Source organism: Capra hircus, chromosome 27 (assembly GCF_001704415.2).
Source record: "Capra hircus breed San Clemente chromosome 27, ASM170441v1, whole genome shotgun sequence".
Taxonomy (NCBI): domain Eukaryota; kingdom Metazoa; phylum Chordata; class Mammalia; order Artiodactyla; family Bovidae; genus Capra; species Capra hircus.
Window position 1 is genome coordinate 19,993,155 of NC_030834.1, and position 16,526 is coordinate 20,009,680.

The window sequence follows — 16,526 nt, forward strand, 5'->3', positions numbered from 1 at the left end:
AAATACTAACTGCTAAAATAGGGCAATAGAAACAGATGTTGGCTCCTCTCTAACGAACCATAATACTTTGAAAGAGATAGTGATTAATATTAAATGTTCATGTCTGACGTGTTTCTTTTAAAAGAGAAATAAATGCAAAATGGTTAACTGAAATCTAGTGAAAGTGAAAATGGTAGTTGCTCAGTCAGGTCCGACTCTTTGTGATCCCAAGGACTGCAGTCCTTTTCTGTCCGTGGAATTCTCTAGGCAAGAATACTAGAGTGAGTTGCCATTCCCTTCTCCAGTGGATCTTCTCGACCCAGGGGCCGAACCTTGTCTCTTGCACTGCAGGCAGATTCTTTACTGTCTGGGCAACCAAGGAAGCCCAACTGAAGTCTAAGTTGTGTGGTTTATTTGTTAGCAATGTAACTGCACAGGAAGGTGCTTATTTATATTTTGAGATGATATGAAATTAACTCAGGATATGGAAGCTCATTTCAGTTAAAACTTCCTTCATGCTTTTCTAAATGTCTTTTGTGTCTGCTTTAAACCCTGTCTAGATAAACTGAAATAGTTTCATAAGCTAATACAAAAATAGAGAATATCTGAATTAGTAAAAATGAAATGTTTCTACTAATATGGATGACTCTTTTTGGAGGAGAAAAGATTTAATAGCAAAAGGAGGGATGAACAATAAACTATATAAACTTATTTACAAAATACAAAAAAATACTATATATAGGCATTAAAAGGATGAAATGAACTGCTTAGTACTGATACAGAAAGACATTCAAGATATACTATTATAAAAAAGGCAAACTGTAGAGCAGCCTGTGCGGGATGACATCTTCATTTATGTTAAACACAAGCCCCATCACAACAGCACACACACTGGTACACATGTGCTTCAAAACTCCTGACAATTATAACAAAATTTTGATGTTGTAATCTCTAGGAGGTGGAATGAGAGGGACTTTTCACTTTCTCTACATTTTCATAAAGTTTTAATTTGGGGGGATTCCCAGATGGCTCAGTAGTAAAAATATATCTGCCTGATAATTTAGGAGATATGGGTTTGATGCATGGGCTGGAGAAGATGCGTTGGAGAAGGAAACTGCAACCCACCCCAGTATTTCTGCCTGGGAAATCGCATGGACAGAGAAGCCTACAGTCCATGGGGTTGTAAAGAGTTGCATATGACTTAGCTACTATACAGCAACAAAGTTTTAAGCATTATGCTTTAAGCTTTTTAAAAAAAATTACTTTTTTAACAAGGGGAAAAAATCTATCATGAAAAAAAGAAATTTTTTTTTTAAGTATCAAGAAAACGAATTCCACACAGTGACATTCTAACACATACCCTTTGTCTTTGGCATGGACATCGGCACCATGGTGGAGGAGGTATTCCACAACAGACACACGGTTGTAGCCTGCTGCGAAGTGTAAGGGCGTGGAATGCCGGCCCTCTAAATCTCTGCAATTCACATTCTGAGGGCTGCAAAGTTGCTTTATTGACACACACACACACACACACAAACACAAAAAGAACATTAGTATTTATTTAAGGATCTTGCACCAAAATACTGCAGGCATCTTGGATAAGTTGTAATTTTCTAATGACTATTTCTTTGATTAGATAATACAAGTGATGTTTTAAAATCAGCAAGATGTTTTGCTTTACGGTGTCTACAAATATTCTTATGTTTGCACAGCAATTTCACCTTTTTCAATATTTCCTGGCCAAAATCCTAATCAAAAAGAAGAAAACATAATAAAGCAAGCATTGCCAAGGCAAATGGTGCCTTCTTTTCATTGTTAGAAGGATTTCTTCCCCGTGAGAGCCTGTCTGCTTGTACCAGCACGCTCTTAACTACCCTTTGCTCAAGTAAGATTAAACCTGGCTGACTGTAGAACTACCCAAAATTTCTGCCTGCTTTGACGTGGCAACAAGAAGGCTCTGGAAAAATTACATTCATTCTGTCTGGGCCACCTCTTTGGCCCTTCGATCCATCTTCAAGGGGATATTTGTTTAGGTCTACAGGTCAAACTGATTCTGATCATACTAGTTGCTGGCCTTCTATTTCCTTCAGCTGTGTCCTCCAAATCGCCTCTCTGTCACCTGTTCATTTTCCTTTTGAACATTATCATCTCAGCACAAGCTCAACTCTGTCTGCTTACAAAGCAGTGGAAGCAAAGTCAGGCTGGAGAGGCTGCATCATTGGTGGTGACAGATGGATGACAATACAAATATCTGAGTAATAATTTATAAAGAATTTCATTTTTTTTCCAGTGAGAGAATTATTATCTACTTGAGAAGTTAATCATCATCTCCATTTTACAGATAAAAAAACCAAGGCTCAGAGAGGTTAAGTGACGTCCTATGTCCTAGAGTGGTAAGGGGTAGAATAAAAACTCAAACTTCATTTTCCTGATTTTTAATCTTGCCATCTTTCTTCCATTGCTTACTTATTTAATTATTTAGTCACTGCTTACTTATTTGATTATCCTAAATTTAGGGAAGTGATGTGAAGAGAGATAATGAAAAGAAGAAAGCTAAAAAAGGTAAAAAAAAAAAAAAAAAAGGCAGAGAAAAAGTGACATTTTCTAGGCTACATGGTCTGATGTCAAGGGCTTTCCAGGTATTTGACAAGTCTGGTTGCTGCTCCTGCCACTGTAGTGGGCTGTTATAACAAAAACTCAGAACCTGGAAGTCACCTATAGATATACTGAGAAGGGGCTGGTAGGGTGAACACAGGACTTTTCAGGTAGTACAGTTTTTTTACACAACAGAAGGAAGTCTGGGCATAAGGGAGAGACTCTATAACCTAAAGAGCCATCATCATTTGGTCAGATTGTATCTTTTCATGACAAGTGAGTCTGTAGCTACATTAATGCATAAATTGTAGAATCAAAAAATACTTCCCAACTGCAGGATCATAAGGATGATTTCCTAGTGCAAAGGTGAGAATCTCTTGGAAAAGGTCAAGAACACTGTTTCAAACTTTACTGTACTATTACCTGGGCTTGCACTAGCTTGCAAATTTATGAGTGTGGTCCAAAATAACACTTTAATTTTAAAAAGTGGAAAGAAATGAAAAGAGCATTCATATAACCAGAAGTAAAGTGACTAAAAAATGATTTAATGAAAGGCACATACTAGGAAATTCTTAATAAAGATCTCTCCTTATGAGTCCACTCTGCTCATCCCTCTTATTGTTTGGATTTGAGTTGTTTCACTTACAAGCTTAAAATGAATTGGGAAGCAAAGGTTTCAAAGAGCTACCCAAGACATTAAAGCATTGATATACCTTCACAGTTTCCAAGTCTCCGGCTTTAGATGCTTCTAAGAGTCGATAGTCAACATCAGAAGTGCGTATAGGTGTACTTTCTGCATTAAAGACAAGGGAAGATTACTGCTGGATTTTAAGGATTTTAAGTAGCAAAGGAGGGAAAATTATTTGGTAAATGGAAAGAGAGATGTTAACATAAATGCTGTCAGAGTGTACCATTAAAACTTTACTATCGTATACTGTTGGTAACTACAGGCTTGTGAGATGAAAGTGAGGGTCTCTAAAAGTGGAACTCAAACCTGGTATTAATAGGGGTTGTTAAACAAACCTTTAAAATATTGCCCAGAACAGAACCCCAATAATTTACTATACATTCTGTATAACTGATGTCTTCTTTCAGGAGTCATTACAGATATAACCTGGAATTGGATTAGTAAATACAGGTACAACTGAAAAGTTCAGCCTGTATATGGTCTATAGACATACAAATTTTTTGCAGAAATATTAGTTTAAAAAATTATTTTGTCATCTAAATAAAAAGAAGAATTCTCATTAAAAAAAAAAAACCTTATAAGGGCAAGACTTTACCACCAAATTCTATTATTTATATTATCCTTCCTGATCAATAAGAAGTATGAAGACTTACACTAAAAAGTTCTGGCACATACTAAAATAGGCATTTAATAACCCATATAATGTTTTATCTTACTAATCAATTTTTAAGAAGAATTATCAAAATAATAAAATTTTCATTTGTGATTATTTAATTTAATCTTTTACTAGCAGCCATATATTTTAATTGTCTTCATTTAGAAGACATTTTAAAAGCATTGCTGGAGCTATCTGCTTATTCAATCCTTTCCTCCCCATTTTATGAATTACCTCTAAAACCTACATATAATATTATGAGAAATTCTGATGAAATAGCTATATGTTTCCCTGATTTATAGTTATAACTTGGAGAAACTAACCTAAAATTCCCTATTAAATGGTTCTTAGTACAAGAGAAAAATTTGGAATGTTTGAAGTTTAAGAATTACAAAAAGGAGAATGTTGATGGGCAGGGCCACAGGCTAAATTGTAAGCAAAGAAAGGCAGGAAAAATTTTCAGGCCAAGAAAACATTCCATAGAGCCCCTTAAAACAAGGGGCACAAAGTCTGCGTATCAGTGGACAGACCTGGAAAAGGAAGAACAGAAAGCAAGTTTGTCTGTGTGAACTTACCACTCAGAATCTGCTGCACGGCCTCGTTCCCCATCTGTGCTGCTGTAAAGCCTTGTAAGGAGATGATGGAGGGATCTGAGCCGTAACTCAGCAGCAGGCGGCATGTCTGCAGATGACCAGCAAGGGCAGCTCTATGCAAAGCGGTCTGACCAAGGGTGTCCAGTGCATTCATCTGAAATATCATTGAAGGGGGCACATGAGACTGAGCAGCTATTTTGTTCCCCTTTACACCCTAGTAAATAAATTCTTGAGAAAAATCAATTGTCAACTTTTATGAAAAATACAATAGACTATTCATAAACTATTCACAAATTCTTGCGTACTGATTCTAAACAAATACCGTCTTCTTAAAACTTATAATATACCCATCTCTTCCCTGAATGACTGCCTTCCTGTCCATCCTCCATTGCCTGCCACTCTCCTTGACAACTCGAGGTCTCTGTAAGGTCCCCAAGGTCTGGGACTCTTGTCTGAGGTTCACTGCCCGTCACAGCAAAGATGCACATTAAATACATGAGTATTTGGATGAGTGGGTTCTACCAAACTTGTTCCCAGAATGTAAAGACAACAGAGTAAGCAAGCAAAGACAGAGTAGTTAATTGTGTTTCTTTCCTGATTTTAGTCAATAATTATAACAGAATGACCTAATTGCACTACAAACACATTTAACCAAAAACTTGATTTGAAAATTCAAAAGTTCCATTTTTAAAACTTTGAAAAATTATAATGAAAGAATGGTTACTTTTAAGACTGTTAAGACAATGTTAAACTTTGGGATCATGTTTATAATTTGATCAAAACTAACTAGTCCTAACCTGTTTTCTGGAATGCCCCAGTAAAGACTACTCTAATCAGACCAAAGTCCTCATTCATTGTACATGATGCTTCTTTCAGAGAAGCCCTTCGTTCTGCCTTTCTGGATTACGAGATCCACGGCAAGTTTCACCTTTTCTAAGAAGTCTTCCTTGATTACTTTAAACCTTGATGATTACTTCCTTTCTGAACACCTATGTCAATTCAGCACTGTTTTAGAAATTAGAACACTGGGATATTGTTTGTTTACCAAGTAAAATTAAGGTTACGGAAATATGGACTGTATTGCATAGGTTTTCTGTGTCTAGAAAGCTCCTGTTAATGGTACACAGTAAATTCTCAAATACATTCTGGCTGGTTATTCAAAACACTTGTGTACCCCCACCAAACGTAAGAATAAGAGAGGGTTTAAGACAATTGGTCTTCCTGTCTCCAGTCTTTCATTGTTGTAAGTAAGGCCGTGACACTTCAGGCAAGGGTTCAAATAAATTCTTAACAGTGTTTCACAAAAATCACCATGAAATACCGACAAATTTAATTATATCATATTTGCCAGCAGAAAAATGACTATTTATACATAAAAGCACAGTCATTATTAGCAAGTACTGATGGAAAACACAAGAAGTCAAACTAAACTTGAAGTTTTCTATGAATATTTCTATTACGTTCTCATCACAGGAGAAAAAACTTAAAACTGAGAACATTCTAATCATTAACATTTTCCTGGAATTTGCATAAAACACCAATTTAATTACAATGATGGAAATCCTCAATCCAGTTCATCAAATCATGGGAACACAGTTTGAGAACTACTAGTCTAAAATACAGATCTTACCAAGTTACTCCTCAGCTCAAACACAGGGACTCTTTCATGCCTTCACATAAACTTGAATCCCTCCACATATCATTAAATACCATCTGTCATTTACTTTTACATCACCACCCCTTCTACAATATTTTTTCATCACAATCTGATAGGCTTGCTGTGCTCCAGCGTTATTAGGTTACACTGAAGCCCTATTTTCTGGAGCTGTTAGTTTCCAAAGTCATTGTAAAAGGTAAAATTTGCCTTTAGTCAAGATTATCCTTGAAGATACCTTAATAATGCAGTGGTAGAGACAGATACAGTTTCTCAGTAAATCCAACATCAGCCAGTTTCACTTCCAGTGTCTGAGCAAATCAACTAAACACCAGATGAAGTACAGAGAATATTTTTAAACATTAACAAAACACTGTGTGTCAGAAGTGGTTACCTCTATAAATATGCGTGGTGGAACTGGGTGCAGCACAGAAAACTGCAGACTCACTTCTCCCATTTCTCACTCACTCTGGGGCATGCACTCATGGGGTGCAATACTGAGCAAAAATCACCACTCCCTAGCATAAGGAAGGGACGCAACTACATTTACTAAGTACTTACCAATGTTAGACTCTGTGCCTGATACTACTTGTTTTAATATATTGTAAGCTGTTTAAAAGCAGAGACTATGCTTTTAAGATTTTCCTAAGAGTACTGTAATGATATGTGGCTGGAAACGTATAGGACATAAAATTATGCTAAAAAATGCCCAAAACTGTTTTGGAAACCAGTAAGCAAAGGATAAGGAAATGATAATGGGACTTTCTCCAAATTCTAGTCAGTGTGAACAGCCTAGTCTCAACAGCTAACTGTGAAGTTGAGTTCACCTCTTGTCTAAGCTTAAGCTATCTTTGTCCACATCACTCACGTGGTAATTCATCATGACTTATTCTGTGACATTTCTGTACTTAGCAATGTGAACTCACACAATTTTACATTAACTATGAACATGTGATGATGTTCCAATCTGATTTCAAGTAATCTGAGAGTTGAAAACGGTCTCTATATTATTTTAGCTATTTTTTTTTTTTTCTGTTCAAATCAGGGCACTTTGAAATTAAAAGCAAGGAATAGTAAAAATAAAATCCACAATAGAGGGACAAGGACAGGAATCTGAAACAGGTCTATATCCTGGTAGACAGAAACTACAACCTAGGGAACAGTTGGCAGGCATACTGTAAACTTTTTAGCTTGAAGTTAAGAAACACTGGGCTTCCCTCGTAGCTCTGATGGTAAAGAATCTACCTGCAATGCAGCAGGCTCGGGTTCAATCCCTGGGTCGGGAAGAGCCCCTGGTGAAGGGAATGGCAACCCGCTCCAGCACTCTTGCCTGGAGAAGTCTGTTGAAGAAGAGTCTGGCAGGCTACAGTTCATTGGGTCGCAAACAGTTGGACATGACAGAGCAACTAACACTTCCTTTTTTTTTTTTTTTTAAGAAACATTAACTCTGCATCATCCCTCCCTTTAAAAAACAAAAAAAGTCAAATTAATTTTGTTGAATACTGCTAAATGATTATGCCAACTATCATACACACATCTTAAGTCTACATTTCTGTAAGTGGTTTTCTAAGAGAAAATAACTACTTTCAGGAAGTTTATCTTCCTGAAGCAGGATTTGCTCATGCCATCTGCCTATTCAAAAATTTCCAATGGCTCTCCAAGTATTATAAGAACAAACCCCAAACTCTCCAACTGAGACTACTAAGACCTTGCTCCAATATGTCTTTTTAGATTTTCCTTATTTCCCCATGAACTAAGTACTTATTCTATCTACTGAACTAACTAATCATTAACTTGTGACTGACAAACTCCTTTGCTTTCCTGATTGAGCCATTATTTAAAATGTATTCTGAGCAAAAATCAACCACTCACTAGTATAAGAAAGGGATGCCAACTATATTTACTACTATTTCTATAGATCTAATTCCTGGACATTCCTAGTGAAAATTCTATTTTATTCATGAAATTTCTCCCATTCTCTCCCAAGCCTGCCACCACTAATAGAAGTAATTGGTCTCTCCTCTGAATAACAATCTACCTGTCCTTTCTAATCTGATAATAGATATTCAAGTAGACTGTATTAGTTGAGACCATTTTTTAGATTTTAAGTCCCTTAAGAATCTTTATCAAATTCAAACTTCCTATATACCTCATAGTAATAAGTGTAACACCTTGTATACTGGGTATTTGAAAATGGTTGGTAAATGGATGGCTCAAAACAATGACAAATTAGTAAATTCTGATGATAAAGAATACAGTTTTCGATATACCATTCTGTATAATGAACAGACTACTGAAACATTCTCTAACCAAAAACCATGTATTCTTCTTTCCCTCCAGAAATCTGGAGGAAAAAAAAGCTAAATGCCTATGTTGACAGAATTGTTTAATACTGAAAATAACTGACTCACTTTATCTGCAGTAAAAGTATAATTAAAGTTTTTACAGATTATTACAGGCCACTGTTATCCATGGTAGGATGTACACAGATCAAAGCATCTCCTATGAGGAATGAAATAAACAAAATGACTACCAATTTAATTCTTAGCTAGAGTTCTGCTACAGTGATCAATATTTTACTCAAAGGCTTTTCATCCTTTAATGTGTTATGAATCCATCACAGAGTATAGAATTTTTCTAGGAAGTTAAATTTTGATATAATCTGAGAAACAGGAAACTAGGTTAGTGTTTACTAGCCATACTTGAGTAGTATTATTTGTAAACCTCAACATCCACATGGAATTTTAAAAGAAGCAATCAGGTTTTTTGAAAAGAGATATATTATATTCTAATGGTACACATTTCCTTTGCTTTCTTAAAGGGGTACTCACACTGCCCACATGCCCTAACTGTCAGAGAAGTAAGTTGTGGAGCATAGCTGATTACTCGAGGTGCCAATGCCGTGGCTGTGCTAAACAAACTGAAGTCTTATTTACTCTCCCTTTCTCGTCTCTGAGATGAGATGACAGCTGCAGGTGGTATATTTCCAAGCCAAAGGTTTATAAAGTAAGGGCTGTGAAGATCGTATTCAGGCCACAGAGAAGTACAACAGAAAAATACAGTCTATAAAAAGAATGAAGCAGATGAACAAACACTGGCAGAGAAAAGAAACTCATGCAATCTCAGAAAGAGAGAGACATATACAAGGAGAATGGCAGCTAAGGAAACCAACAGTTATTTCCAAATTCATTGTTCCATCTTTTGTGAATTTCAGCTATAACTCCTGCAAATCATTTCTTTTGGGATTAGCTCTGTGGTTATCTCACAGAAGTAATAAGCCAGATTTCTACTTCTGCCTAATCTATATTCAGTCAATCTAACTGAATGGTAACTAAAATGTCTCTGAGACACTGGCCCCTTGGGACTTTATTCTGATATGATCAAACCTCAGATATTATTTGAACTATAAAAGCTACTTGGGTTCTACAGTTTTAAAAGCACTTTAACACTTTTGGGCTGACAGCATCTGCTTATCAACTCACCTCTGAAAGAGAATTAATAAAATCCTTGTAATAAGCTAACACATTTCTCTAAAGACAGCAAAGATTCTTGATCACTCTCAATGTGAGAAAAAGCCCATTAAACACCAATTACTATTGACACAATTTCTTTTTACATACAGTATAAATAAATCTGTCAAATTAAGACATGAACATCAAAAAATTTCTTCATGTTCCACACATTTAACAGATGCTCACTAATGACAAAACAGTAGTGCTTTCAAATATGAAAAAAAGAACTTCTGAATTAAACCTTTTGTTTCTAGGTACTAACAATACCATATGCAACTGGGGCTTAGGTTCTACTTAATAACGATAGTAGACAAAGCAGTAGCCATAGAATGCAGAATGTCAGAGTAGACTGACAATAATAAAGAAAAAGATAAAATCTTTATGTCTCTCTTATTTACGGTTAACAGTAATCTTGTAAAGTAGCGGGTTATATTTTTTTAAGATACAGACATTTACTCCTATAAAAGTGGACTTCTCAAATAAGTTGGTTAATAACTCCATTTTCTTATAACCATCATTTCCTTACTAGTCCTTTCGCTGAATATTGCCTGCTTGCCTCTCCAGACCCATAATATCATCCTTGACCCTGCTTTGTGTCCTGGGAAAATCACTTGTATAGATGACAGCGATGGCTTGTCTTTAACTTTCTGTGGTATTTGGCCAGTGGGTGGTGGGCAGGAGCGGAATGAGGAATGTGGATGAGGTCTACCCCTTATCAAAGGATACAGATGCTGTCAGGTGGTCTTCTCTAGCTAGCCCCCTGCTTCTGCACCCCTTCAGGCCCAGGGATGACGATAGCTCCCACTTGCTGCTGGTACTACCTTATTCCTGTTGATTTCCTAAATCTTGCCCATATCTTTGTATATAATTTATTAAATATTCCTCAGATTATCCACTTTGAGTGTGTATTTATTGCCAAAACCCTAATTAATACAATTTTCTACCTGTATACTTTTGGAATATCTCCTTCAAAAGCTGTGTGTGTGTGTGTGCACACTCAGTCCTTTCCAACTCTTTGTGATCCCATGTACTGTAGTCCACCAGGCTCCTCTGTCCACGCAGTTTTTTCAGATGAGAATACAAGAGTGGGTTGCCATTGCCTTCTTTAGGGATCTTCCCGAGCAGGGATCAAACCTGCATCTCTTTTGCCTCCTGCAGTGGCAGGCGGATTCTTTACCACTATGCCACCTGGGAAAACCCCTCTTCCCACTGCTGTTCCACAAATATGAGCAACCCTCAAAGGTTCTTTCCTTGACTCTCAGCTCATCTCTCCACATTCTCTACCTGGAACCGTCCTCATTCCCACAGTGTGTGATCATTATGTCAAGGGCTTCCCAGTATTTCTAATCCTAAACTATCATACTCCAGGGCTGTTTCCAACTACTAGTTTTATTTAATGTCCTTCTATTCCTCCTATCATATTAACTCCAAGTACAAAATCATTGCCAACACATAGCTTTCTTACTTCCTTAATTGTACCACTATTTTCTAAGTCTATTCAAGCACCCAATTCACTTTCAAATAATACAGCTTAGTATTTCACAAATAGTCTTTCGCAAAAGGCTTTCATCATTTTCTTCCTTCTTCACTACTGATGCCACTAAACTGGTTCAGGATTAGCTTCAAGTTTGGTGACTGCATTAACTTTCAAACTGGTATTTCTCACAGTATCCAGAACATTATCATTATCATTTTACATCTCAGTGGTGAACTAGTGGATCAAAACAAATTAGGAAGTGATTATACACATATGTCTTATATAAAATTTAGATAATGAGGGGAAATACATATTATATAAGTTTAGAAAGACAAATATGGAAAAAATTATAACACTCATACTTACTACTAATTAAAGAAAGTATGGTTTGTATGCAAGGTACCATACAACATATATATATATAAGCTCATTTAATTTTTACCAAAACAAAACAACAACAGTCACCCTTGTAGGGGAGGTATTAATACCCATATATATCACTAATGAGTCAACTGAGGTTCAGGAAAATTAAGTCCAAGGTCATAAAACTAGAAAGTGGAAGATTCTAAATGGAAAAGTATACCTGCTTATGTTATGTACACAATATGCTTAATTTAACAGGCACAATGAACCTAAACTTTGTATTGCTCAAGCTTCACTCAAAAGAATGTTTTGGCTTGTGTTTCTAAGTTCTATTTAAGTAAGACAAATTAGTTAATGGCATTAGATCGCCCTACCAAATTCTCTGCCGTTTCTGATTTGCTAGTCTTAGCTTAAGAACTGGGACCACTGTGAGGAGGTGAAGACAGCAGAAGGGTAGAAGCAGCGTAAGAGAGCTGAATCGTAATTCAAGGGTAGGCTTGCTTGTTGGGAAGGTGCTTTTAGATCAAATGGAAACAATGAGTTGTTCAAAAATCAGATTGAAACCATAAGTTCCCCAGAAAGAACACCAGGCAGGCAAACATTAGGGCCCATCAGTAGCTCAACTGGGTTTTTACAGTGAGCTTTTACTAATGCTAGTCACCAGATAAACCAACCCTAAGGGACAGCAGTCTGCCTTGGGATCAGGGAATGAATGAATGGGAGGGTGGAAATAGGTATCTGTGGGTTCATAACCCTGCTGAATTTCTTTTTCCATTTAAGGTGCTTAGTAGCAGGAGTTCTCAATTTTGTTGAACTACAGTGGGAGGACTAGGGAAGATATACTAGTCTAAAAGTCATTCTACAACATTGGCAGGGCATTTAAAATTATACACATGCCTGACTGATGAATTGCGACGTTATTGATGAGACTGTACTGTGAACATGAAGGGCAGAAAAAGATTTAGAGCCACAGACCTAGAGTAATGCTGACTAGGATAGGTTATATAAAATAATGTTATTTCTCACTGAATCTTCATGAAATAAAATGACTCACGGGAGACAACAAATAGATACTTTGCCAAAATGAAGGGCATTATTCATGGTTGTTCAAGAACATTATAAATGCCATAAGATATTTTTAAAAACAGGTCAATGATAAACATACAATGCTCTTAACAGTAGCAGAAAGCCCACTTAGCTTATTATTTTCTGCTTGATAGAGCAACAAGACATTATTTATGTAACAACACAGTAGCTGTACCTCAAAATAGGTAATAAATTTGTAGAACTGCTCCTTTCATTCTAGTTCATTCTGCTTTTTTAATTAAAAACATCAATGGTCCTTTTAAGGCAAGGATATACTAATTTTTGGATCATGCACTTCAGGAGTAAAAATGTGTTTTGAGAACCCTCTCAATATTCATTTATGTTCATCTGTAAATTATAACCAAGCAGTACTAAACTAATATATAATGAGTATTATAAAACTTATATACAAAGATGAAACAATAAAATATTGAAAAAATTTAAATTATCAGTCATACAAAATGTCATTTGGCTCAATTAAAAGACTTTAAAAAATCTTATAAAAACTGTGATGTAGATTTGAGGGTGTGATTCTAGATTCATTTTCAATAACAGCTAGATTTCACATAGATATGTGGTCCAACTGGAAAAAGTACATTGTTAGCGAAGTCGTCTAAATCACAATGGTTATTTTTAATTTTTAATGTAATTTACTAATTATGCTAAGGCTTTAATTGAATTTTGCTAGTAAAATTGCATCTTTCTTGATTCTTGCAAACTTATCATAAGGTACTGCACTAAAGTTCATTAATAGGTTCAAAAACTACCTAACAAATTAAAAAAAATTTTTTTTAAACAGGTTAGAAAATTCTGTTGCCCAGTTTCAAATTATATAGATGACAGCTAGTTGATAAACATACATCATTTTTTGGCAAGAAACTCAAAAAACAGCAGATATTTTCTAAAAATTGATTTTCAAAATGGGCTCTTCATTTGTTAAAAGTTCCTTTTAAAAAGCAGCTACTTTCGCATTCATTTCTCTAAAATATGTAACTTTGATCTTTAATGTTCTGATTATGTTTCTTTTTTAAAATATGTACCTACATGCAAGTAATAATCATTTGTCACCATAGAATAAGCAAATTTTGAACTCACTTACTTTCATTAAAAAAAGGCAAAACAGCTAAGTATGCCAATTCCTGAAAATCCTCATTTATGAAATAGCCAGATAAACCTTTTTGTAAGATTGTCATGTTTCCTCTGACTTTCAACAGTGGTATTTGTCAAGATGCTACCGTTTAGAATAATACCCATGAATCTACTCATGTAAAGTGCAACGTGTCACATCGTGCTGGATGTGAGCAGATGAGTGAGTGTATCCCTGTCAATCCCCCCACCACACACACACACACACACACACACACACACACACACACGTTGATGGCAGTATCAATCTGTTTATGAAGTAGTAGATCTTAATTTCTCTGTTCTTAATAAGTTAATAAATTACTTTCAATAAATAAAAATTCTAGTATTTCCCCCCTCCACCCAGTGGCTCCTCTTGTATGTTCCACAGAGTGGCTATATCCTACTTTGGGGACTCCTGTTTTAAAATATACATTCTTGCTTTCTTTCCTCAGCTGTTGCTAAGGCGCTCGGGTCTTCCGAGGAAGCTAAGGCCATTTTGGGGTGAGGCCCTCACTTCATCCGGCAACTAGCCCCGCGCCTGGCAGCTCCCACTGAGCACCCACCCGCACCATGGCCTCCGTCTCAGAGCTCGCCTGCATCTACCCTGCCCTCATTCCGCACAACGGTGAGGTGACGGTCACGGAGGATAAGATCAATGCCCCCACTAAAGCAGCCGGTGTAAATGTTGAGCCTTTCTGGCCAGGTTTGTTTGCAAAGGCTTTGGCCAATGTCAACATCGGGAGCCTCATCTGCAATGTGGGGGCTGGTGGACCTGCTCCGGTAGCTGGCGCTGGACCAGCAGGAGGTCCTGCCCCATCCACCACTGCTGCCCCAGCTGAGGAAAAAGTAGAAGCAAAGAGAAGAATCTGAAGAGTATGATGATGACATGGGCTTTGGTCTTTTTCACTAAATCTCTTTAGTAACACATTCAAGAAAAAGCTGAGCTGTTAAAAAAAAAAATTGTTGAGGATTTAAAAATTTTCACGTTCAAGTACCTCTGAAAAACAACTAACTTGCTTCCTTCAAGCAAAATTTCCTCAAGCAATTCATGGGAGTCATGGAGTTGCAGATAATGTCACTCAGACAATGCCAATAAAAATGGTTATTAAAAATGTCTTTATATTGAGGTTATGTGAAAAAATGATTATCATTACAGGTTGGAAGGAACAAATGTTCTTTAAAATAAGTAGCAATGTTTTGCCCATCGTTTACATAAATTATTTTCTGACAAGCCATCATTGATGTTGACTACCAAAATGTATCAATTCCAGTATTAAGGTAAAACAATGTAAAGTTGAAATGCATTTCAAATGATAAGACCCTAACCACATTTATTGCTTTAGAGAAGAATGACAGTAAAGTACAACAAAACACCAGGAATTATCTCTATTAGCAACCAGATTTAAATCAGCTTTAAAGGAGAATCAGTGAATTCAAATACATGTTAACAGTCCTTTATAAGATTAACTTCTTCAGGAGAATCAGAGAGGAGAGGAATACTCTCTAAGTGCAGCTAGCTACTCAATGCCAAGTCTGGCACCTTATCTCAGGTGTGTGCCTTATACCTTTGCTCCGTGTTTATGGAGAACTTCCATGACATCGTTGTGGGCTCTCTCTGCTGCAACGTGCAGGGGAGTCATGAAACTGTGGAGGAGAAAAGGAAAAGGTCACCTCTTAACTTGTATCGCATTCTCACTTTAACTACAGAGCAACGCCTTCTGCAACTTACTCTTTATTTTTCTCATTAACATTTGCTCCTTTTCGAAGTAACAATTCTGTCACTTGTTTGCGTTTGGGATGCAGAGAGGCCACAGCACAGTGCTGTAAAATAAAGAAAAACCAGTGAATAAAATAAACTTCTGTGTGAAAGTAGATTTCTGAATTGAAAAGCACCTGCTGACTATTTAAAACACTGCTGTCTCAAAACATACATTTTCACATTACAGAGATGACCGAAATTCCTCCAAAATACACTAGGAGTATGAAACATAAGCCTTTAAATCAAGGTGACATTATGCTCTTAGTTGAGTATTCAGAGACTTCATTCCTTTCCCTTTAGCCAATAAGCTATTATCCAGTATATATTTACTTGAGGTATCAGAATACTGCCTCTCTGAAGCTATAAAAATCCATAACTGAATTACTCAGTCCTTCAGTAGGCTGTCAGCCACAAAAGTCAGTATTTCTCAAGCTCTTCCCCAGAAGTACTCCTAGCACTATTAGAGAATAAGTCCCTACGCCCAGGGACAGGTAAGAAGGCAACAGACTTGAAGGAGCTTAGAGGGAGAAGTAGTCTCAGAAATTTTATGTTTTATCCTCTATTCATACAACCTTTGTGTTTAACTTCACTTCATATTTGTATTAAAATTTAAAAAGTAAAAAACTATGTACTAATGTATAAAATGAACACTCTAAAAAAGCAGGTCAGGTTTATTCCATGGCTTTGAGTGTGTCCTGGCATAACACTGTGTAGCCTGAAAGTATCTAAACCCCTGCATGGGAGCCATACATACAGTTGGCCTATTTTGGTTTGGTAACTCTTACAGTGTTGTTTTCAGCAGGTACTGCCTACAGTTTGACCCTTCTGTGCCAGATATAAGTTAAGAATGTTAACTGGAGCATATTTAGAGGTTTGTGATAGAGGCATCCCTTATGCTTAAATTCTGGATTAAGGTGTAATCCAACCAGTCCTATACCTGAAACTTAATGTGATCACTGACAAAGAAAACAGAATCATCATTCTGAAAGTACATCAACAGAAAGAAGATGAATAGTTTAAAAGAACAATTTGTTACA

At 36.5% G+C, this 16,526-nt stretch overlaps 1 protein-coding gene and 1 pseudogene across 2 annotated transcripts in view; one reads left to right on the plus strand and one right to left on the minus strand.

The window, feature by feature from the left end:
- Positions 1–16,526, minus strand: part of TNKS (tankyrase) — a 153,313-nt gene that overhangs the window by 34,233 nt on the left and 102,554 nt on the right. For both annotated transcript variants that reach the window (XM_013975432.2, XM_005698796.3), the window contains exons 10-14: positions 15,460–15,551; positions 15,296–15,374; positions 4,493–4,664; positions 3,288–3,367; positions 1,340–1,485 (exon numbers count right to left, since the gene is read on the minus strand). In XM_013975432.2, coding sequence (XP_013830886.1) covers positions 1,340–1,485; positions 3,288–3,367; positions 4,493–4,664; positions 15,296–15,374; positions 15,460–15,551 — 569 coding nt within the window. The remainder of the gene's footprint in view (positions 1–1,339; positions 1,486–3,287; positions 3,368–4,492; positions 4,665–15,295; positions 15,375–15,459; positions 15,552–16,526) is intronic.
- Positions 14,153–14,615, plus strand: LOC102168886 (annotated as a pseudogene).